Source organism: Schistocerca gregaria, chromosome 2 (assembly GCF_023897955.1).
Source record: "Schistocerca gregaria isolate iqSchGreg1 chromosome 2, iqSchGreg1.2, whole genome shotgun sequence".
NCBI lineage: Eukaryota > Metazoa > Arthropoda > Insecta > Orthoptera > Acrididae > Schistocerca > Schistocerca gregaria.
Window position 1 is genome coordinate 264,686,488 of NC_064921.1, and position 27,460 is coordinate 264,713,947.

At 37.7% G+C, this 27,460-nt stretch overlaps 1 protein-coding gene across 1 annotated transcript in view; it reads left to right on the forward strand.

Moving 5' to 3' along the window:
* LOC126336841 (glutamate--cysteine ligase catalytic subunit) overlaps window positions 1-27,460 on the forward strand; it is a 107,614-nt gene that overhangs the window by 68,410 nt on the left and 11,744 nt on the right. The window contains exons 9-11 of the mRNA XM_050000922.1: window positions 9,061-9,234; window positions 18,312-18,493; window positions 22,809-22,966. Of these exons, the coding sequence (XP_049856879.1) occupies window positions 9,061-9,234; window positions 18,312-18,493; window positions 22,809-22,966 (514 nt within the window). The remainder of the gene's footprint in view (window positions 1-9,060; window positions 9,235-18,311; window positions 18,494-22,808; window positions 22,967-27,460) is intronic.

The following is a 27,460-nucleotide window of genomic DNA, read 5'->3' on the forward strand; positions in this document are numbered from 1 at the left end:
GCTTTACTTAAGAGTCATTCCATTCAAAGTGATCCAGGAAAACAATAACTGGTTGCTCAACCGTTGCGAGTTGAGACCGAAATGGTGTATTGTTGCACGGGCATCTGGCACCCATAATGTTTCGTTTGTTTGTATCACCAGCATGTAAAGTTGATGATAGATGGGGCCAATCTTATAAAGTTGACTCCAAGGAACTTTTGAAAGTTCTGGTATGCAATATTGACAGTTGCAGTTGTATGATCATGGGAAAATGTCAAGACTGTCCAGGCAAACATGCTCTATGTTTGAAGAATTTTAGAACAGAAAAAACAGTCAAGACAGGTTTATTTAATCTTTCACCTGTTCTAGGTCTCGTCAGACAGTCTGGAGAAATTACAAACTAGTGTAAATGTATGTTGCTATTAGAGGCAATGATAAATGAATAAATTAAAAATAACAAGAGGAAGACATACACCAACTGGACTGTAGAGCACAGTTTCACATTAGTGCTCCAGGGGTTGGTGAGGGGTATAAATTTCAACTCATAAAATATTGCACTATAACTGAGCTTACTGATAAAAATTCTTGCTAATCGTAACCAAGTTGTCGAATGTAATTAAGAGTCCCATAAATCTGGGAGGTAAGAGCCAAGATAGCCACTGTCAGTGCATCATTAAATCACTGATAAAATTCTTCGTACTCATAACTGAAGTGTTAAATGTGATTAAGGGTCCCAAAGAACTGGGAGGAATCAGCCAGACAGCTACTGTTAGTGCTCCATTACATCACCTCAAAGCAATATGAAAAAAGTTAATCACTGTAGGAAAAAGAGAGCTACTAAGGTGGGCAAGGGTACCTAACTTGGGCAAATAGACATATTCAGCGAGCAGAAAAAACTCAAGACTGCTAAATACACCCATATAATGGCTAGGCCAATAAACTTTTGACAAATGAATGGGCACTAATAAGAATGAAGAAACAGCTAAAATTGTAGTAAAATATGAAGCAACAAAGCCAGAAGCAGCCCTAAACCAGAAAATTAACTTTAACGATGCTAACTTACCCATGAAGAAACTGCCCCATGAACACAAATATGGTCTGTTTACTGTGGACCCCCCCCCCCCCCTCCCCATGAACCATAGACCTTGCCGTTGGTGGGGAGGCTTGCGTGCCTCAGCGATACAGATAGCCGTACCATAGGAGCAACCATAACGGAGGGGTATCTGTTGAGAGGCCAGACAAATGTGTGGTTCCTGAAGAGGGGCAGCAGTCTTTTCAGTAGTTGCAGGGGCAACAGTCTGGATGATTGACTAATCTGGCCTTGTAACACTAACCAAAACAGCCTTGCTGTGTTGGTACTGCGAACGGCTGAAAGCAAGGGGAAACTACGGCTGTAATTTTTCCCGAGGGCATGCAGCTTTACTGTATGGATAAATGATGATGGCGACCTCTTGAGTAAAATATTCTGGAGGTAAAATAGTCCCCCATTCGGATCTCCGGGCGGGGACTACTCAGGACGACGTCGTTATCAGGAGAAAGAAAACTGGCCTTCTATGGATCGGAGCGTGGAATGTCAGATCCCTTAACCGGGCAGGTAGGTTAGAAAATTTAAAAAGGGAAATGGATAGTTTAAAGTTGGATATAGTGGGAATTAGTGAAGTTCGGTGGCAGGAGGAGCAAGACTTTTGGTCAGATGAATACAGGGTTATAAATACAAAATCAAATACGGGTAATGCAGGAGTAGGTTTAATAATGAATAGGAAAATAGGAGTGCAGGTAAGCTACTACAAACAGCACAGTGAACGCATTGTTGTGGCCAAAATAGACATGAAGCCAGTGCCTACGACAGTAGTAAAAGTCTATATGCTAACTAGCACAGCAGAAGATGAAGAAATTGAAGAAATCTATGATGAGATAAAAGAAATTATTCATATAGTGAAGGGAGACGAAAATTTAATAGTCATGGGTGACTGGAATTTGATAGTAGGAAAAGGAAGAGAAGGAAACGTAGTAGGCGAATATGGATTGGGGGTAAGAAATGAAAGAGGAAGCTGCCTGGTGGAAATTTGCACAGAACACAACTTAATCATAGTTAACACTTGGTTCAAGAGTCATAAAAGAAGGTAGTATACATGGAAGATGCCTGAAGGTACTGACAGGTTTCAGATAGGTTATATAATCGTAAACGGAGATTTAGGAACCAGGTTTTAAATTGTAAGACATTTCCAAGGGCAGATGTGGACTCTGACCACAATCTATTGGTTATGAACTGTAAATTAAAACTGAAGAAACTGCAAAAAGGTGGGAATTTAAGGAGATGGGACCTGGATACACTGAAAGAACCAGAGGTTGTAGAAAGTTTCAGGGAGAGCATAAGGGAACAATTGACAAGAATGGAGGAAAGAAATACAGTAGAAGAAGATTGGGTAGCTTTGAGGGATGAAGTAGTGAAGGCAGCTAAGGATCAAGTAGGTAAAAAGACGAGGGCTTGTAGAAAACCTTGGCAACAGAGGAAATACTGAATGTAATTGATGAAAGGAGAAAATATAAAAATACAGTAAGTGAAGCAGGCAAAAAGGAATACCAACGTCTCAAAAATGAGATCGACAGGAAGTGCAAAATGGCTAAGCAGGCATGGCTAGAGGACAAATGTAAGGATGTAGAAACTTATCTCACTAGGGGTAAGATAGATAATGCCTACAGAAAAATTAAAGAGACCTTTGGAGAGAAGAGAACACATGTATGAATATCAAAAGCTCAGATGGAAACCCAGTTCTAAGCAAAGAAGGGGAAGCAGAAAGGTGGAAGGAGTGCATAGAGGGTCTATACAAGAGCGATGTACTTGAGGGCAATGTTATAGAAATGGAAGAGGATGTAGATGAAGATGAAATGGGAGATATGATACTGTGTGAAGAGTTTGATAGAGCACTGAAAGACCTAAGTTGAAACAAGGCCCCGGGAGTAGACAGCATTCCATTAGAACTACTGACAGCCTTGGGAGAGCCAGTCCTGACAAAACTCAACCATCTGGTGAGCAAATTGTATGAGACAGCCGAAATACCCTCAGACTTCGAGAAGAATATAATAATTCCAATCCCAAAGAAAGCAGGTGTTGACAGATGTGAAAATTACTGAACTATCAGTTTAATATGTCACGGTTGCAAAATACTAAGACAAATTCTTTACAGACGAGTGGAAAAACTGGTAGAAGCTGGCCACGGGGAAGATCAGTTTGGATTCCATAGAAATATGGAAAAACGTGAAGCAATACTGACTCAATGACTAATTTTAGAAGCTAGATTAAGAAAAGGCAAACCTACGTTTCTAGCATTTGTAGACATAGAGAAAGCTTTTGACAGTGTTGACTCGAACACTCCCTTTCAAATTCTGAAGGTGGCAGGGATAGAAAACAGAGAGCGAAAGGCTATTTACAGTCATTTATAAGGATCGAGGGACATAAAAGGGAAGCAGTGATTGGGAAGGGAGTGAGACAAGGTTGTAGCCTCTCCTCGATGTTTTTCAGTCTGTATATTGAGCAAGCAGTAAAGGAAACAAAAGAAAAATTCAGAGTAGGTATTAAAATCCATGGAGAAGAAATAAAAACTTAAAGGTTCGCCAATGGCATTGTAATTCTCTCAGAGACAGCAAAAGACTTGGAAGAGCAGTTGAATGGAATGGACAGTGTCTTGAAAGGAGGATATAAGATGAACAGCAACAAAATCAAAATGAGGATAATGGAATATATTCGAATTAAATCAAGTGATCTGAGAGAATTAGATTAAGAAATGAGACACTTAAAGTAGTAAAGGAGTTTTGCTATTTGGGGAGCAAAATAACTGATTATGGTCGTAGTAGAGAGGATATCAAATGTAGACTGGCAGTGGCAAGGAAAGTGTTTCTGAAGAAGAGAAATTTGTTAACATCGAGTATAGATTGAAATGTCAGGAAGTCGTTTCTGAAAGTATTTGTATGGAATGTGGCCATATATGGAAGTGAAACATGGACAATAAATACCTTGGACAAGAAGATAATAGAAGCTTTCAAAATGTGGTGCTACAGAAGAATGCTGAAGATTAGATGGGTAGATCACAAAACTAATGAGGAGGTACTGAATAGGATTGGGGAGAAGAGGAGTTTGTGGCCCAACTTGACTAGAAGAAGGGATCGGTTGGTAGGACATGTTCTGAGGCATCAAGGGATCACCAATTTAGTATTGGAGGGCAGGGTGGAGGGTAAAAATCGTAGAGGGAGACCAAGAGATGAATACATCAAGCAGATTCAGAAGGATGTAGGTTGCAGTATGTTCTGGGACATGAAGAAGCTTTCACAGGACAGAGTGGAATGGAGAGCTGCATCAAACCAGTCTCAGGACTGAAGACAAAAACAGCAACAACAACAACAACAATAACAACTGTGGACAATCGCTGTCATACTGGCAAGTAGGCTGCCAAGCAAGTGTCAAAGCCCCACCTTCTCTGATAGTGCTGCAAGCCAATAAAAAAACAAAAAAAGTTATTAACGTCTCCTTTCACAAAGAAGACTGTGAAGCTGATGCAGAATGGCATTTTGTTTTTTCCTGCTATGGGAAGAACTTGTACGGTGGCATCTGGGGCACACTAAAGTGATCTGTTACAAAAGGTAGTGTGCAGTGGACCTATGAGAACCAGATCATGACACCTCAAGAAATGTTTAAATTCTGTAAAGAGCAAGTAAAAGAGATTACCTATGTTTTTGTAAAATATGAGGAAATACAATAACTCTACACCAAAATCTTGGAGGGAAGATTCAACATTTGTCAGAACATTAAAGGCAGCGGATCTTTTCATTGTTTTATGCCTTGGTCTCACTACTTGCTCAAGTGTAAGCTCACATCAACATCCCCTGATAGTGAACTTCAACAGTGTGGAGACCTTGTGCCACTGACACTTCAAAATAAGCGTCATGGCTTCTTTTTATGGCGAACAGTGGTGGATTGCCAAAGTTGATAATATTGACTGTCAAAACCAAGATGTGCATGTTGCATTTTAGCACCTACCAGGCCCAAGGATCTCATTTAAAAATATTGAAAAGGGTCAATTCTGGGTGCCTGTTAAAAATGTACTGAAGAAGCTGTCTCCCCTGGAATTTACAACTGCGACGACGAACTTTTAACACAATGGCCTGTGTAGGTTCTTTAATGGCATGCACATATAAATAAATATTTGTGCTATCTCCGTATGCCAAAGATATCGCAAGGTTATATGATTATATCTATGCTGATAGAAAATAGAAGAACAGAAATAGCAATTATTTTATGTAACTCATTTATCTTTCTTTTCACCGATCTTGGCATCTGTCGGTCTTCTGAGTCGCTGCGAGAAAGGTATATGCAATTGAATTGTCTCGGTATTGTATTAAGTAAAAGTTCTTTATGTGGGAGTCACAAGTTTTTCATTCTACTACTAAGCTACAACCTAATCTAATTTTCTTCTCCCGATGCAACGAAAACTTTCATTTTAAAATTCAGCTCTACGGTGAGGGAGTTAGCTCAAAGAAAAAAATAGCTACCGCAGCCATGCTGGCTTTGTTGGACATCATTGGGGGAAAAAAGGTAAAAACCAAGTCGCGCACCAGAAAACAACAGGAACTAACATTCAAGCAATGTTTCAGAATTGCTGCAACGTTCTTATCACACATGCATCTATACCTGCGTGAGTTTCTGGAAGACAATTTTTGGTGCGGCTTTCCATTAATTAGAGCATATCTCTCTCTCTCTCTCTCCCTCTCCCTCTCCCTCTCCCTCTCCCTCTCCCTCTCCCTCTCCCTCTCCCTCTCCCTCTCCCTCTCCCTCTCCCTCTCCCTCTCCCTCTCCCTCTCCCTCTCCCTCTCCCTCTCCCTCTCTCCCCCCCTCTCTCTCCCCAACCAGTGGAGCCCAAACAGAATGAAGAAATTTCTCTGTTGTTCAACGAACAATGTAGTAAAAAAAAAGGTGATAACAAGATAATGTAATTAATTGGCTCATGAAAAAACAATGATCATAAACATTTTTAAATTATGTAACTGATACACTTTACCCATGAATCCAGATATGGCAGATATTAAGAAATGTATTTTTGACTCATAGTGGTAATTTTTTTCGTAACTTCCCATTGCATCTCAAAGTTGAAATTTACACTGATATCATAAAGGTCTATTATGTGTGTAATTTTCAGATTTTTATGTGGTCCCTTAACAAAAATATTGCACACTAAAGAATGAAAAAATTAAAAAAAGAACTGCGTTTTTAAAATAGTGTGTTTTCTAGTGTGAGATTCTCACCATTGATAGTCGGTAACATATGACTATATTGTCCAAAAATTGAGTTTTAAATTTGCAACCAATAACTGCCAGCCATTAAAAATATATTAACGAATACATTCAGGTAGCTATCCATGGTTTTAATTTATAGTCCAGTGTGTGCTAATCTAAATGCCTCGTATTTGAAAGGTCTGTGGCAACTCATTACTGAATAATTTAAAAAACCACATATGCTTGTAAATGTGAAAGAATGCTTATGGCCTGGAGCAAAAATGGCTGCTGTTTTTAAATGATACAATAAAATTTTTCTAAAAACGTTTTTGAGTGTACCAAACATAAGGGAATTCACCCAGCGAATATCAGTTTTTTCTGAGATTCAAACAACAAGTGCTGGACCACTTGGTATGAATTGACTCTTAAGCCTCTGATTATACATATGGCTTGGTTTGATTTTAGCATGCCATTAGTGATACTGATGTTACTGACATGTTGCTATTTCATCATCAGGAATTTACACTTAGTGTCTCAAGGCTGTTCTACTAACATAAATTAAAAAGACAAAAAGGTAATAATTGGCTGTAATACCATCTGTATTTTATTGCAGATCTAGATTTCAGCTAATAGTGGTGCTGTCATTGGTGTGTTGTAGGTACTTATGTAGGCTCAGCACAATTGCAATGACACATATTGCAAAATAACAATTTTTATGTATCACCCTGGGCACAGTTATTCCATGGAGTCAAACTTTTTTGAACTATTTTCAACAAGCTCCATTACAAGATTTGTAATACTACATTGTGTGTGTGTGTGTGTGTGTGTGTGTGTGTGTGTGTGTGTGTGTGTGTGTGTGTGTGTTTTGTGGTGTAGTGTAATGTTTGTGTTCCGTGATGATGATGATGGTGTTGATAATGATAATGATGATAGAAGGGAGAGGGTGAAACCCGGTGCTGGCACACAGCCTACTCGTCATAAATAGCACAAAGAGGACTGCCAACCTTAATGTCCCCATCTGACGGGTGGATCACCACCAACAGTTTCACACGCCTTTACTTCATCACACTCTTGGAGATGTTTGGTATTTAAACCAGGACATTGGCACAAAATCTGTTGATCAGGAACTTTACACCACCACTTCTCCTCCCCTTACCATTCGAAAAGTACTGGCAGTGAAAATTTTTTACATCACCAGGATTTGAACCGGCTTACTCTGGGTCAAGCAACCTCAGCCATAGAGGCGGGTACCTGATAAATTAAATCAGTTGTTTCGATTGCTTGAACTGTTTTATAAAACTGTTCCTTAGCAGCAATTAATTTTATTTCTCTCTTCATTAGCGGTAAATCATATTACCTTAAAATAATTGTCATATCCATAGGTTTTGGTTGGAACTATGTTTTACAGCACACAGCTCCGCATCTTTCAGCTCCTTGATACAAAATTGACCAAAGTAGGATAGCTTCTAGTTTCCACAGTTAATTGTATTCAGATAAGCAAAGCAAGTTACAGTGGTTATGTTATAGCAGTCATAGTATCAGTGTAATGAGGCAACAATACTATAGTTGCTGAAGAAGTCAGCTTAAAATTCCCTGTGAATGTTATCACTATTTAGTATGAAACACTGTCATTGAGAGTACAACAGTAAGAAGACAGTGATAGTCATTTAATGGCTGTGCAATGAATGAACCACAGTGTGCTTGCTTTTAGCATTAAATGTATCAAAATAATTGTGTAGCCTACATGGTAGGGGAATTGGAATACGAATGTAAAGCAATTGTTTCCAAAGAAATTGGTAAGATCGGGTGGTAGTAATTTTAAAATCACTATCAAAACTGAAGGGACAAAAAGCATGAAAATGGGGAAAATAATCCTATTAATGGCAGACTAGTAACTTGTTGTGAACATAGGATGCAAAACGGCTTCAGCGGACAATGTTTTAGATTATGGGAAACAAAAATTTCAGTATCACAAGTACTGAGTTCTGCTGGTTTTTTGTGTGTGTCTATAGCTTCAGTGGACAGAACTGATTTTCAATTGTGCCAGTGACAATGTTAGCTCTGGTCAAAGCAAACACAAACAAATAAATTAGGTCATTGGTTCTGCAGCACTTTAGTGTACCCTGGTGTTTGAAACAAGTATTTCCATTGAAAAGATCTTACTGGTAGTAGCAAAATGAATGATTAGATTTTATAAATACAACAAACTTTAAAAAAACCACACACACACACACACAGTGAGATACTTAAGTGAATCTGTCTATTATGGATAATTGTTAAGTCATGTCAGATATCTGAGTGTAATCTATCTTTTGAAGACGTGCTTTTTTTTCTTATACATTGTGAAATATTTTTCTTTGCAGCATCTTGCATGCATTTCACATTACATACATCTTTGCTTCCCCTCCTTTTCACATTAGGTGGGTTCCACCTTGCTTGAGTTCTAATTGATTAGCTCCCACTTCCAAATCCCCCTAACCAATCTCTCTTTCCTTCCTGAGCAAAACAATGTTATTTTGAAAGCTTGAAGTTTGTGCTGTGCTTTGCTTGTTTCTGTAGGCAATATTAGCAGCTGTGCCTTTCTCAAAGTGAGTACAGTCTATTATTTGTCTATTTGTGATTTTTAGAAGTTTTCAAAAATTTTGTCATCAGCTCCATGCTAGAAGATTGTAAAAGCCCAGCTATAGCACTCAAGAAAAGTGATATAAAGAAACCAGTTGTATTTTGTTACTAGTTTTATTTTTTGCAATTTGTGGCAAATTTATATTTTGCTGCTTCTTGTGCTTGATTTCTTATTTATTATTTAATTCTCAGGTGGATGAAAATATGCAGAAGGCACAGAAAAGGGATGCAATTAGGAATGAGAAGTTCTGGTTTAGAAAGGATATCACCACTGAAGATTCTCCTACAGTGGCTACGTCTTGTTGTCAGAAAACAGAGTGTAATGTTTATACACAAATGACAATTGATCAGATCATAAATGGCAAGGTGAGAATGTGTTATTGCTATCATAAATTTTGTTATTTGAAGTCATAAGCAAAAGCCATAATTTGTAAAAGTGTCTGCAAACTGAGGGTAGTCACAACACTTCAGACATGTCATAAGCTTGATTTAGGGTGGAAATAAAGTTGGTGTAGTTTCAAACCATTACGAACCATTAATTTGATAAATGACAAAAGTATGTCAGGCATATAAAGCCTTTTGCTACAACACACATTTAGAACCATATAAATCAGTTCCAACATGCAAACTATCACTTCAGTTATTGCTAATCTTTGGCTTGTGATACCTCTTTTTCTCATGCACTGTCATTCCAAATAGTGCAATATTAAAACAATCCCCTAGAGGTGTATTGTTCATGCAAGGGTGTCATTGCTTTGCACAAGACAGGGTATATTGTAACAATTTCGAAAGCAAAAGAAAGAAAAGTCTTGGCTCTGTCCAACAACCATGCTAAGCCGCAATAAGTGGCAACATTGGCAGCTCAATTCCATGCTCTATTGCATGATAGACATGATGGATCAAATGATGCAGCAGATGGCTGCTGTAATGAAGGTAACTGCAGAAGCAGCCAAGACGTTAGCTGGTCAACAGTGGGCGGCATATCCCAGCTGCTGTGAGTGTGCACATGTGCAAACATCACAGTTGGTTGGCCCACTAACCGCCACAACTAGCCATCAAGCTTCATCAAACCAGGAAGCAGAAGGGGACCTCCATAAGACACCCACAGTGGAGATGTCATTTAATTTTTGGATGCTTCAGATAAACTAAGCAATTTGAGAATCTCATTTAAAACTTAAAAAACCTGATTTCTGCTGTTCATTTTCCCACCAGAAGTGCACAGGAAAGCAGATCACTAATGGACAACATATTTATGGGTGATCATTTGATGATTGATATGAATGTGTATAGTCACGAATTGCTCTCTGGCTGTGATGCACAACTAGCCAAATACAACAACTTGTTTGAATACAATGAAGTGATGTCATGGAATACAGTTATTGGTGAAAAAACAAGATGAAGTTTATAGACAGTCTTACGAGAAGCTGACTGGAGTGTTTGTATAGAGTGACAGATTTCAATTCTAAGTTTGATGTATTTATTCCCACCGAAGCAAAATATCTCACATTATTGCTAATATTGGAAATAAGTCACTAAATCCTGTTTGTCACATATATGCAGCATATCCAGTCATAAATTGTAGGTTATTATCAAAGGGTACTGGGAGATGAAGAAGCTTGCACAGGATAGAGTAGCATGGAGAGCTGCATCAAACCAGTCTCAGGACTGAAGACCACAACAACAACAACAACAACAACAACGAAGGGTATGTTTCCAGACATACTGAACTGTGGTGTACACACACACACACACACACACACACACACACACACAGCTTTACAAGAAAAGCAATAAAACAGAGCCCGAACTCAAGGAAAGTCACATCTAAGCCCCCACACTTTTGTGTTATGCATAATAGCAGACATTGGAGATGAAATTGTCATACAGTTGACTAGCTTTTCGTGTTTTTTCTCTAATTTCTTGTGATGTCATGTTCTGTGGCATGACTCATTCCCTGTCAGATCAACAAAGGTGCCAACCCGACCCTCTTCGATTTGCATAAAATTTGATGTGTTCATTACACATCACAAGAGAATAAAAAATACCAAATTACGAATTTTATCACAAGTAAGACAAGAGTAATGGCCACTTGAAGTGCTAAAAATGTGTGGAAAATTCGACAAACATTGCTGTAACATCTGTTCTAATAAAGATAAAAGTTCTTGAAACAAGCTTTTCAATGATATGCACTTTCGTCAGGTTTGAAGAATGTACACAATTAAGATCAGTACAGTCACCTGCAAAATTGATGCTTCTTCATGTTACAGTATACAACAGAATAAAAAATCGGATTGGGGTAACAAAGGGATTAGGAGATATTAATTTATATACATATACATATACATAGAAATGTGTTTCATTAATGCAAAATAAATTGTATTCAGACTCCAACAATATGACACAAAGCACTGAAAACATGTTTATTGTTAAAAAGGTGGTGGTCTAACATAGCACAGTAAGTTAGTACAGTCAACAGCAAGCATTTAAAAGATGCAATGTCACACACTACAACATCTAACCTTCAGCTATGCAAAAGATGATATAGCCATCCCAGCTGAACACATACTTGAAAGGCACAGTAAACAGGTTCAGATTTACAGAAACAAATATGACAAATGTATCATCTAGACTTACTATGCCTCAGTACTGGGAAGCAACACATAATACTGTTTGTGCATCTTTTGGTGAAAGGAAATATGTTTGCCCTGCTACTGTTGTCACATCAAGGAAATTGGATCTCATGAAGCTAGCCAGCGACACTGAAAAAATTAACACTGTTGTGTCATGTTTATGATATCCTGATATTATAACAAAGGAAATGTGATCAGTTGCACAGTTTTCTGGATGTCTATAATAAACAACAAATGGATTAGTGGTGGACAGTGTCTTGTTCCTATGAAACCCCTGGACCTCATGCTGCAGGACAAATACACAGTTTTCTGCAAAGTCACATATTTCAATGTATTCATTGTCACCAAGTGTTCTAGAAATTGATACCATTGGGTGACTGTGAGGGAGTGCAACAGGAGATTTTTAATTTGTCTGCATAGTTTTCCAAGAAGTCATAACAGATGCTACACATGTCTGGAGAGTTGTTCTATAAGTACATTTTCACAGGTTATATGTTACTTCATCAATTCCATTTTCATCAAACAAGTTTTGCAGGTGTGTCATGATAGAATGTGTACCTGGGAAGTTTTGACATGTGGGCATCTAGCATTTTTGGCTGTGCAGGATAACAAATGACCCAAGCTAGACAGTGTTTGTAGGTGCTAAGTTAACATCACATGTCAACTCCTTTAATCTGGAACCTTCCAACATGAGCTTCACATCTTAGTGAATACTGCAAACTCACTCTCTCTGGGTACCACATGCACCAGCCAAAACACAGTTCTTGGTTCACAAATGGCAGAATTTTGATAGTCCTATTTTCAGTCCTGGATGTTCATCTTGATACACTTAATGCAGGTTTCCTGGCACTAGTCATTTTTGTTTATGATTCCTAGAAACATTTTCTGTGACAGAAACAAAATCCTTCTTCCCAGTTCAACTGTGGCTTATATTGTCTCTCTTTGTAGAATTCTATGACACCTTTAGCGGCTTGTTCAATTGAGACACATTTAGGTTGTGGATTGGGAGTTGCTGAGATACCACATTGTTTGACTAATTGTTTTGCTTTTCTCATTAAATAGTTACAGGCTCCAAGTTCATTTTCAGTCCTTCAAATGCTCAAACTTTTCAGAAGAAATTCCAGAATTTCAATCTTTCACTGCTTGTGGTGCAGGTACTAAATTTCACTTTCAATTGCATTATCATTTTAGATACAACATGTGTTTCTTAATTTGCATATTCTTCCACACTAGGTACTTATTTACTTCCGAATACCTCATATGCTTGCTCGGATTTTTTGTGTGCATTTTCTCTCTCTCCCACCTACTTCTTTTGCACTGGGGACTCACTAAGAGATACCGAACTATCATTTAATGCATCTAAAACAATTTTTGAGGCTACAAGTGTATCTGACTCACCTGAGAAGCTATGCAGGTTTGTGGTTTCCTCTTGTTTCCATGTAGTTGGGCCAGCCACAGGCCCTTGTCCTTTAGTTAATATTTTTCTATATTTATCACATGTTTTGTTGTTTGTTGTTATACCACTGACTATACCAGCCATCCATATGTGCACTTTACGGAGATTTTTTCCCTGAATGGATGACAGCAATGCATGATGATCTCAGACTCAGTCTCGAAGGTAGATTTGTATATAATTACAATGCACATCGTCTTTTGCAGCAACTATCTGTGTACATGTAGCACCCATGCTGCCATCCAATATTTGATAGCTTGATATTGGCCTACCTACATTGTTACCTTACAGTGTATTCTTATATCATCAACTTTTTTAACAATAAACATGTTTTTCAGTGCTTTGTGTCATATTGTTGGAGTCTGAATACAATTCATTTTGCATTAATACAACACAGTGCTGTATGTATAAATTAATATCTCTAAAAACAATTATCATCCCAACTTGATTTTTTACTACATTGTATAGTGTAACAAGGTCAAGGTTAAGGTCACTGATTTTCATTCTCTTGTCATGTGCAATGAGCACATCAAATTTTATGAAAATCGAAGAGGGCCAGGTTGAAAACTGTACTTTTCTGTATTGATTTGTCATGGAATTATTTGCAACTCTTCACTGCGGAAAAAGTGTTTATTGTGCAGAAGTGCGTAATATTGACTGTATGTTGCATCTAGTTTAGAAACTTTGTAGACACCTCTTCAAACAGTTAGGGATCACCACACATTACATTATTTTACTCCCTGTATTGTAATGCTTTGAAAAGTTTCATCAAAATTGGTAAATTTGATTAATTAATTTCTTCCACTGTTCAAACTTTATCTGCATGTTTTCTGTTAGGTTGAGGTTGTGCAGTGACTCTGCCATGTTTGTCTTCAAGCAGAGTGCAAGAACACATCGTTAGTATCCTGTTTTCCCAGTGCCACTGACTTGATAGATTTTGTTAAACTTGTCTCAGTGTTAAGACTGTTCAGGATTGAAAAGCAATTTGTGCACTGGTACACCATAGTAATGCAAGATGTCTCACTTCTATTTTGTCAGTATATGCATGATGTTATAGCATTTGAAAATGTAAACTGTATGGTATGGAGGAATACCTTGTAAGATTACATACAGAATATTTGTATTTAGATTATATTAGATATGTTTTTTGTTCCATGGATTCTTAATGAGAAGGTCCTCAAGGAAGTAGATTAAATGCCATGTATTTTGATAATGATATTTTCTACAGAACCATTGTAGGTTTTCAAAAAGAGATAATAAAGCAAGAATCCAGGTAGTTTTATTTGTTGGAGATTGCTTGTAAAGACGAATGTGTTAATAGAGTACGTAAGATGACCAATGAGCAAAATTTCTTTCTTTTGGCATTCAGTGTCAGGTGTGATTGATGGAGTGGAGTGTTGTGAATGTGTAATTTTCAGTTACATCTGGGACAGCACCATCCAGTGGCATCACAGGTATAATGCAGGATATTTTATAATATTACTTAATAACTGTCAGTTTTTCTCATTTGTAATGTGAATATACAACACAACACTTATTAAAAAGAAAACCTACATGATATTACAGTTTTGGATTTCTCATCCCCACTTCCGCCCCACCAGAGTAATTCGTTTCTCATCATTTTCCATTCATGGAGTTTGGTACAAAAATGAAACAAATGTAATTTTTTTTTTATATGATCATAGGGCAGCATGTACACAGAGAAAGCCAGTAGATTGTAATAGTTGTCAGTAAAGACAGGTTTGTGGAACCTTTCAAGCAGCTCTTCCCACTATGGACACCACTACATTTAAAGAGTTTTTATCATTCTAACTAAATATCTTTGGTGCTTACAATTTGGTACTAATCCCAAATTACAACAGTACTGAGGATGATCTACACAAGCGTTTTGTAATTAGCTTCCCTCATAGAAGTCGTGGAATTCTTTCAATGAATAATACTGCATTGTTTCATCACACATTTTGTGAAGATCTGTCTCCAGATTACTGCTGACTGTAACAATTACATGCTTGTGATCTAAGCAGTTGATATTGATACCTTTTATTCACTTTTAATCTATGAATTATATTTGTTTATATTTTGTCAACTGCTGGTTATTATATTGAAGTCGACATTTCCCATTTCACAAAAATTGTCAATAAATTCTGAAAGGTGTTTTGAATGGTCTTGGAGACCTTTCTGCACTGTTTACTTATTTATAAGTTCTATTAACAGCACAAGTCTTCACAAAATTGAGGAAGCCATAGTTTACCTAATGTTTATTTCTGGTGAAAGCCCTTGTTTTCTAAATGATGTTAAAGAGTTCTGTCCCTCAATAAATTCTTAGTCTAGTCCTGTTGGTCAGAATTATTGTAAGCATCTTTTGTGTATCAGTGGAAGAATGAATAACTGGATATACAAACAAGCTACATCAGGTGAAGCCTACAATGAGGCCAAAGCAGACGTAATTACAGTTACTCAGCTGGAAAGAAGTGACCCTAACAAGACGAAAGAGTATGGCCCTCCCTTATGACATGAAAAAAATCAAACAATGGACAATTCAGGGTGGAATGTAACATCCCATCTCCTACATGAAGAAGAAACTCCAGCTTGTGGTGCTTCTGACATGTTGGGTATTTTGCACGACGTCTTGTCTGATTTTGTGGTCTCTTCAGGGGGTGGGGTTGAAACAGCAGAAATTTTCCAGCTTAGCGACTTCAACTTTGAGTTGAATGTGCAAATAGTTTTTTAAAGTTTCCCATGTTACCTTGTATTTTACCCAAATTATTTAGGTACAACTAGAATATTAGTTTCAGAGTGGCTGGTTGAATAGGAGTTGCTTCATTTTCAACTTTTTAATGTACTAACCTATATCCAATTTATGTTTGCGGTACTTCATCTGATCATTGTAGACTTTGCATGGAAGACAAAAATAAATTGTGCCTTTCCACACTGCAGTTTGTGAGATTTAGAACAGTGGTTCTGAACCTGGTCTATACCACCCACTAATTATTATTATTATTATTATTATTATTATTATATGCTTTAATAAAGTTACTTCCTACCTTATATGTCACAACTACTGTGGAACTGGTGGGCAGTTAGAAAATTTTATTACTAACAGAGGTACTAAAGTGGGTGGTACATGAAAATGGTTGACTATGCCTGACTGACATGGTTAAAATAATTTTGTGTTTTGTTTAAAGCTATTCATATAAGTTAAAAGCACAACATGATGGAGGAGGGTGATAACTATATTTATGTTCAAAAAATACGATTTAAATTGTTGCATATGAGGTTCAGTGAATATTGCTTTTAAAATTCCATTTGAGTTGATGGTTTGGACAGTTCTGCAATACTTGCACAAGATTTGTCATGTTTCCTATCTCCTATATTTCTGTTCTCACTGCATCCTGGAATTTTAAACAGAGCTCTCATTAGGTTAGGCAGTGTTGATCTCAGGGCATCACTTATGGCAGGCACTATCTTAGTTGCCACCTGTCACATATGACTGTGGTCAGTCATAAAGTGTAGTGCCACAATGGTTAGCACTGTGGGCTCACATTGGGGATGATGGCTATTTAGTTCTCTCTATAGCTATCCAGATACAGGTTTTCCATAGTTTCCCGTGCATCACATAAAGCAAATGCTGTGATGATTCCTTTGAAAAGGACATAACCAATTTCCTTCCAGATCTTTTCCCCAACCTGAACTTGTGCTCTGTTGCTGATGACCAACTCGTCGATAGGACACTAACATCTTCATTTTCTTTGCTTAGATTCTCTTGCGAACTATTTTGTCATTGATATCACATAGCCTGGGACTGACACACAGATTTCTGCTTGCCATTAACATTGTCAGCATTGTCTGCTGCAACAACACGATTAGCTGCTGTAAGAATGTGTTAATACTATTTGCCGAAGACATCCAGAGTGAAGTGAATATTCACCATTGAAGATTTGAACATACTTAGTTGTCCTTCTTCAGACATCCATTCATTACTGAAATTGATGAAAGTTGTGTGAGTTTAACTAGCAAAATCATCAGAATTTTATATAAAATATTGAATTTCAGTTCGAAATAATGGAGTTCAGTTTAGTTACATATATCTTTTAAATAGGTCCATGTGTGTCATGGAATTTATATTAGGTTTATTTGTTAATGATGTAACCACTCATTGCTTAAGTGAAGAATAAATGTATTTCTGGATGTTGCAAAGTAGTTTTGATTGTTATGTAATTGGGAAGGATTAGCCACCATTTTCTTCTTTTTTTTTAATTATCTGCATACTGCAAGATCCATTGTAGCTGAAAATCTACTCTGTTATATTCCTGTACATTATTTTGTGCAGAAAAAATGTTTCCTCTTTTAAATTGTTTCTCATCAAAAATATATCGGTACACTGGCTGATCTTTGGCACTAGACAGAAAAAAAATTACCATAATCTCTGAGATATGCACCCAGTTACTTAATAGCAAATGAAGTGGTTGTACTAATGGGAACATGTGTGTCTCAGTGGTTTCTTGAGTAAGTGTCAGACTACAAATCCAAAGATCCTGTGATTTGCCCCTAGTTGATCTTATGGCCATTTTTTCTGTCACTTCTTCTTTCATCTCTGGCAGTGATTTGCCAGTGTGAAAAATATCCAGATGCACCATTGTTCAGATTACATGTTTAACTGCAGTTCCTCATATTATTGATTGGGAAAGTCATTTCATAGGCTAGAGGAAGGCAAAAGCAAACTACCTCCAAAAGGACCATGCATAGTAAAGTGCTGTGGCGTTCAAACCTTTTAATTGAGGAAACCTTTATGTAAGTGGGCATAGCTCAATAGATATTACTTCGAATTTTAGTACTGCTGTTGGCTGTGGTAGAGTTGCTGTTTCTAGTGTTCATTACTCATAGCTGAGATGACTCACTTTGCATTTGAATAGTTTTGGCTTCACTTTTAGGTTGTGAATGACTGAACTTTCTCTAAAAGGGTCTGACAAATTTGGATTTCTATCTCCTACAATACAGGGAACCTGCTTATCTTTTAATGGCAGAAAACCCTTTATGCTAATGGGCAGTCTCTTATTGTAGTTGCTGTTGTTGTAAAGTGTATTGCGTTTATTTATCTCAGTGCCAGCCATATTACTATTTTAAATACCTACCTCTGGAAGTTATTTATTCTGACTTGTATAATGAATTCTTGTTGAGGGCAAGAACAAAGTGAAATGAACATTCTCTTATATTCCAACTGTAATTAACTTTCATAATAATGGGAAACAAATATGTGTCCATACAATTAGTGATACTGATTTAAATGATGTTTAATTTAGAGCGGTAAATTGAGCCTCAGATTACTTTCAATCTGTAAAAAATGTTCTTTTATTTCATAGGATGGTGAATTTCCTGGCTTGATTCCACTGATTAACAGTTACTTAAGTGGTATGGATGTTGATGCAGATACACATTGTACAATCCAGCAGTATTTGAAGTTAATACAGCGGAGAGCCTCAGGTGAATTGCTCACTACTGCAGCATGGATGAGGAAGTTTGTACGCACACATCCTGATTATAAGTAAGTCCACATAGAAAGAAAAATGACACGTTTTCTACTTGGAGAAAGACATATAGTGAAGCTGTACTTAGTATTCAATGAAAATATCAAGTAGTACAAGAAGTCACAGTGGAATTCTGTAAGACAATATATTTTGAAATGCAAAATTTATTCTTTGTACCAAAAGTTATTTTGCAGGTTGCAATGTCCACATATGAAAAAGAGGTGTGTACTGGAAGTAGTAGTTTAATGGTCACTGCATATAGGTTTTGAAATTAATACAAATAAGGAGGTAAAAATGAACACAATAAATAACTTCATGTGGAGAAAAAATGCTCAGACTGTGATGGGATGCTCTGAGACCATAGGGAGAATCTCCAGAAGATGTACAAGTAGGGACAAAAAAAAAGTCGAAGCATAAATTTTGTGCTGTTATGCCAAGTGGCGAGCCCTTTCTTTTCCATTGTAGTCTTTATGGAAAATGTGACAGTAGATTTGTAAAGTTGGCTGTGTTACATACCAGGCGTAGATGTATGAAACTGGAATTTGGTTGCAATAATTACTCGTCTGTGTTTGAAAATGATAAAAACAACATTTTATTCAAAATAATCTCCAAATGTTATTGTACATTTCTCCCACATCTCTGGCAGGCTATGTATGCCATGGTAAAAAAACAGTTCTTCTTTTGAAGCTAACCAATCAGTGAACCATTTTCGTACATTTTAATATGAATTTAAGTGTTGTTCAGTGAGAACATGTCCCAGTGATGCAAATAGATGATAATTGGACAGAGCCAAGTCTGGAGAATAAACTGGATGCCCTAGTATTTCCCAATTGAATGCCTCGATTGTTTCCCTGACCCGTTTTGCTGTGTGTGATGGACCATTATCATGAAGCAATATGACTTCATGTTGCATTTTTCCACATTCCAGTTGTTTTTCATGTACTGCTCGATTTAAATCGATCATTTGCTGTTGGTAGCAATCAGAAAATGGTTTCAACGGGTTTTTTAGGCATCTCATAATAGATGATACCCTTGTGATTGCACCAAACAAAGAGCTTTGTCTTCTTTCTAAAGCAATTTGCTCTTGCAGTGGATGTCGACGGTTTGCCTGGATTCACTCATGATTTACGACACTTAGGATTCTCAAAATATATCCATTTTTCATCACCGTCACCATTCGGTGCAGAAACTACTTTCTTTTGTATCTGCCGAGCAGTATTTCACGAGTGGTCTTTCAATTTTCTTGCTGTCTTTCATTCAGTTCATGCAGAACCCATTTTCCCACTTTCTGCACTTTTCCCATGGCTTTCAATCAAAGAGAAACGGCTTTCTGCTTCACAATCAATTGTTCTGCTAATTCCTGTTGAGTTTGAGTAACATCTTCATCCAATAAGGCCTGCAATTCGTTGTATTTGAACTTTATTGATGGTTTCTCACGTAAAAATCACCACTTTTGAATTTTTTGAACCACATGAAACACTGTTTTTTCTCAAGAGGTTGTTGACTGAAAGCTTAGACAAGCATTCTATGCGTTTCTGCAGCAGTTTTCTTCAAATGATAACAGAAAACCAATGCTGTCCGCAAATCGTAGTTCACAGGCACAAAACTCAACAGGTTTACGGGTCTGAAACAGATACCAATGTATGGAATTTGGGTTACTGTTTGTTGACATTCGTCATCAGCCGTTACAGGAAGTGCATGGCACTGCAGATGCGGTCTCATGGGCCCTACACTGATGACTAGCGCCATCTATAGGGAAATTCCGATTTTGTACTTCTACGTCTGGTATTCAGTGTGAGCTGTACATTGCATTGTATTTTTGGAAAAGTGAGTGCGTGCGTGTGTGTGTGTGTGTGTGTGTGTTGGTGTAGATTAATTTTGACTGCAGTAATTGTTTATTTCAATTCTAATCCTTCTAATTCAACTCTATTAGACTTGAGCTACTGAACGAGGCAGCAGAGTGATAAAACACTAGATTTGCGTTTATGAGGAGAGTAGTGCAAATCCCTACCTGGACATCAAGGTTTAAGTATTCTATGCTGACCCGAAAATTCATTAAGGCAAGTGCTGTGGTGATTCCTTTGAAATGGACTTTCATGATTTCCTTCCCTTTCCTTCCCCACTCAAGCTTGTATTCTCATCTCTAATGTCCTTGTTGATGAGCTCTTATACCCTCATCTGACCCTTCTTCCCTTCCTTCCTTCCTTCCTTCCTTCCTTCCTTCCACACTTGTGCTATGGCTTTGACAAAATAATTCAACAAACATTATAAGAAAAGGAAGATTAGGGTTTAGCATCCTGTTTGTGAGGACTGTGCATTTTTATTGAGCTCTTTCTCTGTGCTCTTTTATTGAGCTCTTTCTTCACATAGTCATCTCAGAAACGACTAATAAACAACCCGTTTTCTTTAGGAACAATCAAACATTTTGATTTCGTACTATCAGGCAATGAGGTGCAATGTATGAGGGCATGCTGAAATGCATCAGAATTTTTTTAAATGTGAAAACTCTTAATGCTTTTAAAATAAATAAAAAATTGTATTTATTTCTCAACTCAGTCACCGTGGTGAAGAACACTTTTCTCCCAGTTAGAGACCAGATTGTTGGTACCATCACAGGAAAATGTTTGACTTTGCTGACAGAGCCACAACTTCACATTTGCTTGCACCATTTCATCACTATCAAAGTGAAGTCCTTGAAGGTGTTCTTTGTTTTGCAAACAGATGGATATTGGATGGGGCCAAGTTAGAACTGTATGGAGGATGATTGATGACAGCTGTTTCATCTGCAACAATCCAACACCTTGAGTTCACTGTAAAGTGTGGTCCAGTACTGTGCTGAAGGAGAGGCTGCTCCCTGTATTGACTAGCTCCTCGAATCCAAAACTCAATTACAGCACTCTGTTTCCCACACACCAATATAGTGGCATTACACATCGCCATGTTACATGCTGCAATCTGGAGTTCTGTAGCAGCAGAGGACTGCAGAGTTGTAGACAAGAGTAATAAGGATGTAGAATGTTAATAACTCTGATTTTCATAACCAAGTGGACGCACTGATTTTCATAACACAAGCGGGTGCGTGAAGTACTTTTTACACATATAAGAGGTAAACATGTAAGAGCAAAGTCATTCATTAAACAGTGATAAAATAAACTTACATAATATGCACTAATGCTCTGTTCAATTAAACAATAATGAAATAAACTTTAATTATATCACTTTGTTGCCATGGACAGCTGTTACCCCACACTAAAGATCCAATTGAAGCATAAGATTCCAGCATAAGATCCCAGTCAACTGGTAATTTGATACTTCATTATCTTGTAGACAACTGCCTCAATGTGGGATTGTGCTGCTAGCTCATAATGTGGGTCATTTTCTTGCAAGGATTGTCAATTAGTATAATAATAATTATTATTTACCTAGCTCACTGTTTATTTTATATTACAGCTGCTCACTTGGACATATGACAACACAATTTCTCACTGTGTTAACTGAAGTAATAATGAAGGAATAGGCGTGAGCTTGCCATTGTGAAACAACAATGGAACAGTGCAAAACAAGTTTAATTATGTTTGGTGCACTTTATACCTAGGCACACATGGTCGAGGGTTAAAAAGCTTCAAGTTTTCACAAAAAATTCTGAAGCATTGCTTTTCAGCATTCCCTAATTAAGATTATTTTTTTGAACAGAAATATTTATGTATAAGGAAGCAGTAGGACGTGTTGCATCATTAAATGAATCTGCAAGGACCAGGAAGCTACTTGTTAGTAGTGATTTTACTTATATGACAAGTTGTATAATATCTGTTTGGAAGCAGTGTGTGATGTGCAGGACCATACTTGTGTACATTTGACACATGTTTGGAAATAAGTAAAAGTCCCGGCGTAACACGAATCAGATTTCAAATGTGAAACATACCTCAGCAACACTTCACATTTGAAAATGGCCTAAGGCCAAAACTGGCCAGTAATGTGAAATATATACATAGTGCAATTAAGGCAGTTTATGTAACAAAACTGACTGCCTACAGTGCTTTTAAAACAGCTTCATCATTTAGAAGTTAGTGCTGTGTTATATTTTAGTTACCAGCACAGCATCAGATTGTGACTATTGAGTACTTGCATTGCCTAAAAATGTTCTAATTCAGATTTTCGGTCACTCTCACTCTGAGTTAAGCCCCTATTTGAGTAAAAAATGGTTCTCAGACAATAATTTAAAAAAGATTTGATTGGAAATAAAATAAATTATTAGTGCAATAGTTGAATTGATTACGCAGAAAGCAAGTTTGTTGCAGAAAATAACATTTCAACATTTGTTTTTGTCTCCAGGTTTGATTCTGTTGTGTCGGAGAAGATAAACTATGATCTGCTAAAGACACTTTATGGCATTCAACGAGGAGAAATTTCCTGTCCAGAATTGCTGGGAACAAGCACTCAGTCAAAAACTCAAGACTCAATACCTGTTGTTCTGGAAAGAGCTGAAAATGGTAAGCGTAAGTGGGAAAAATTAACTAAGGAAAGCAAATTTTGCTCCAAAACTGATTGCTTCAGTATAGAATTTATTCACATTCCTTATTGATGTTTGTTGTGCTATCACAAAATGACGCATCAGTTTTACTGTGTAATTAACTGAACAATGTACCCAAATCTTCCTCTTCCTTTACTTTCATTTAGTAGTTTCTGAAAATATTGGAGCTTTGGCATTTTTTGTTGGCTTCTTTTTCATTCTTATCATCTCTACTTTGCTATATTTTATTAATTAACATATTTTAAAGTTTAGGATCTTTTTCTTATTTGAAGGGTATCAGTGTGCCAGAATTGGTATTCTACTTCATCAAATTCCCATCAGATTAAGAATTACTAAAACTGATAAGATCAAAGATACTGACTTAATTGCTGCGTAGGTCTAATTTGTTTTCACTGCGGGCAAAATTTTGGAGGGGGGCGGGGGGGGCGGGAAGAGTAGTCGTTGTATATCAGTATTGTTGTTTGGGAATGAAATCTTAAATTTGCACTTTCTTGTCTGTGTATTTGAGAAGGTCCTCCTATTTGAATGACGTGAATTGTTGCATACGGATGGCTCACACATCTGCCTTTGAAGGAGAGATGCTCAGACATTTTGAAGCAGATCCAAGTAGAACTGCTCACTGTTGTTGTTTTAGTCATCTTGAATCTGAAGACCCATTTGCTGCGGCTTTTTGTGAAAGTCTATGCTGTGCCTGTCTCTTCATCTCTGCGTAAATACTGCAACCTACCTCTACTTGCACATGCTTACTGCAGTCAAGTCCTGTTCTCCCTCTGCAGTTCTGGCTACCCCCACCTCCACCCCCAATTCCCAGTTCCCTCCATTACCACATTAAATATTCCTTGATGCCTCAGCATAGTCCTGCAACCAATTCCTTCTTTTAGTCAAGATATGCCATAAAACTCTTTTTCTCCTCAAATTAATTCAATTCCCCTTCATTGGTAGTTAGATCTACCCATCTAATCTTCAGAATTCTTCTGTAACACCACACTTCAAAAGATTCTGTTTTCTTCATGACTGTACTATCATCCATGTTTCACTTCCATATATGCTGTAGTGCCAAAGAAACTGGTATAGACATACTTATTCAAATACAGAGATATGTGATCATGCAGAATACAGTGGTGCGCTTGGCAACACCTATATAAGTCAACAAGTGTTTGGTGCAATTATAGATCAGTTACTGCTGCTGCAATGGAAAGTTATCAAGATTTAAGTGAGTTTCAACATGGTGTTGCAGTCGATGCACAAGCGATGGGACACAGCATCTCCGATGCAGCAATGAAGTGGAGATTTTCCTGTATCACCACTTAACAAGTGTACTGTGAATATCAGGAATCTGGTAAAACATCAAATCTCCGTCATTACTGCGGTTGGAAAAAGACCCTGCAAGAACGGGACCAACAGCGACTGATGAGAATCGTTCAATATAAGAGAAGTGCAACCCTTCCGCAAGTTGCTGCAAATTTCAGTGCTTGGCCATCAACAAGTGTAGCATGCAGCCCATTCATTGAAACATCATCAATATGGGTTTTTGGAGTCAAAGGCCCACTCGTGTACCCTTGATGACTGCACAACACAAAGTGTTACACCTCAGATGGGCCTGTCAACACTGACATTAGGCTGTTGATGGAAACGTGTTGCCTGGTTGGATGAGTCACGTTTGAAATTGTATCTAGTGGACGGACGTGTATGGGTATGGAGACAACCTCATAAGTCCATGGCCCCTCCGTGTCAGCAGGGGACTGTTCAAGTTGGTGGAGGCTCTGTGGTGGTGTGGGGCATGTGCAGTTTGAGTGACAGAGGCTTGTAATACGTCTAGATACAACTCTGATGGGTGACACATACGTAAGGAACCTGTCTGATCATCTGCATGCATTCACGTCCATTGTGCATACCAAGTGACTTGGGCAATTCCAGCAAGACAACGCAGGACATCCAGAATTGCTACAGTGTGGCTCCATGAACACTCTTCTGAGTTTAAACACTTCCTCTGGCCACCACATTCCCCAGGCGTGAACAGTATTGAGCATATCTGGGATGCCTCGCAATGTGCTATGCAGAAGAGATCTCCACCCTCTTGTACTCTTAACAGATTTATGAACAGCCCTGTTGGATTAATGGTGTCAATTCCCCCGAGCACTACTTCAGACATTAGTAGAGTCCATACCACGTCATGTTGCAGCACTTCTGCTTGCTTGTGGGGGCTCTACAAGATATTAGACAGCTTTACCAGTTTCTTTGACTCTTCGTTGTAGAACTACACTCTGACATACTTTCAAAAAGGAGTTTCTGAAAGTTATGTTTAATATTAACAAATTTCTCATTTTCTGTAACTTACCCTAACCTTGTCACTCAGGCCATCAACAGTTATTGTGTTGTCCAAATAGCACAACTCGTCTATTACTTTTGTGTATCATTTCGTAATATTAATTTCCTTAGCGTGGCCTGGTCTAATCCGGCTACACTTTATTATCCTTTTTTTACTTTTGGTTATGTCTCTTTCAAGGCACTATTATGTGTAATTGATAAAGTCAATGTTATTGGTAAACAATAAGGTTCTTATTTATTCTCTCTGTGATTTAACCTTTTTTCTAAATTTTGCCTTTGTTTCCTTTTCTCTTTGCTTTACGTGTAGATGGAACAACATGGAGCATTTGCTATAACCCTGCCTCCACCCTCAGTTTCTGCCACCCTTTTCTATGCTTCAACTCTAATTACAGTCGGCTTTCTGCATGAACTGTAAATAGCCTTTCACTCCCTTTATCTCATTCCTGCTATCTTTATAATTTTTAGTGTATTCCACTCACAATATGCAAAAGCTTTTTATAAATTTATAAATGCTGTAAATATGGGTTTGCCTTTCTTCAATCTGTCTGGTAAGATAAGTCCTGGTATCATCTGCATGTTCCTAAATTTTTATGGAATCTAAACTGATCTTCCCCAGGTCACCGTATACCAGTTTTTCCATCCTTCTCTAGATAATTTGCAGCCATGACTTTTTAAACCTATGATTTGGTAAATTGAACACTTGCTTTCTTTGGTTTCTGGGTTATTAAGTTCATTTTAAAGTCTGATGATTATTTCACCAGTTTCAAATGTTGTCTGTTCTAGGTGCCTTCTTTCAACTTACTTCTTTCGTACGAGCCATGTATGTCTTCCTTTGACCTTTTAGCCTTCTCTCCTTTGCTTAGTACTGGGTTACCATGAGAGCTCTTGATCGTTATCCAGCTGTCTCTCTTTTTCCCAGACATTTCTTTGATTTTCCTGTCAGTGACATCTGTATTTCCAACAGTTGTGCAAGCTTCTAACATTTTGCGTTTTTTGCTTTAGTCACTCTTGCTTTGTTGCCTTGCATTTTATGTCAGTCTAATTTTTTAGACATATGTATTCCATTTTGTGTGCTTCTTTTTACAATTTTTGTATTTTCTCCTTCCGTCAGTTATAATTAAAATCTTGTGTGTTGTCCAAGGATTCACACTGAGCCTTGTCTTTTTATGTAGCTATTCCTATGCTGCATTCACTATTTCACCTCAGGACTACTCATTTATTTTCTTCTGTATTAGTTTTACTTATTTCTGTCAGTCAGTGCGCATTACTGCCTCTGAATAAAAAGTTCTCGGATTTCGAACCATGTCAAGTGATTAAAATTACACAAACTGAGCGCTCCAATACTATTGTGAAGTAGTATGACTACCAGTGGGCTGCAGATATGCCCTTATATACAATATCTGCCAGCGGCAAAGTCACTGGTGTCCGCAGTATTGCCATTTATGGGCATATGTTGACACGGCTTTCTATGTCCCCACTTCAGTTGCATGATTACTGGATTGCACATGGTGCTAAGCTGCAGACTGCCATCTGTATTTAGGATGTTATCTGTGATTTTTATTTCAATGGTGTCTTTAATTCAGTCCCAGAAGCTGTAAGTGAGAACCACAATGGAGGTTTCGTCAAATGTTATCCAGTGATTGTTTTCTAAAGCATGCCTAGCTAAAGTGGATTTCTGGGGATAGCATACTTGATCAAATCTATTGTGCCCCTTCCCATGTGTGCTGATTGCCTGGTAAAACAGCCCACATTTGCAAGTTATCTTGAAGACACCAAGGTGTTCAGAGACGTGCTGCATCTTTTACTGGTCTTAGAAATTGACAGATTTTTGTCAGAGGCCTCTACAATGGGGCAGAAAAGAAAGTTCAGCCATCTTCCACAACACAACAGTGCGGACTAGAGATCCTCAGAATGAACCCTCCCATCATCTTGAGGGCGAGAGATATTGACATGGGTGCAATGTAGACACTTAAGAACAGTTAAAACTGTAGATTTCATTAGCTGATCAGCAACTCCCATCCAGGTAGGAGCAGTTCAGAGTGATATGTTTCATTTATGAGTTCTGAATTTTAACCACAGTTTATTTTATAGCTTCTCTGACTTTATATTGTATAGGGGCTGTGTT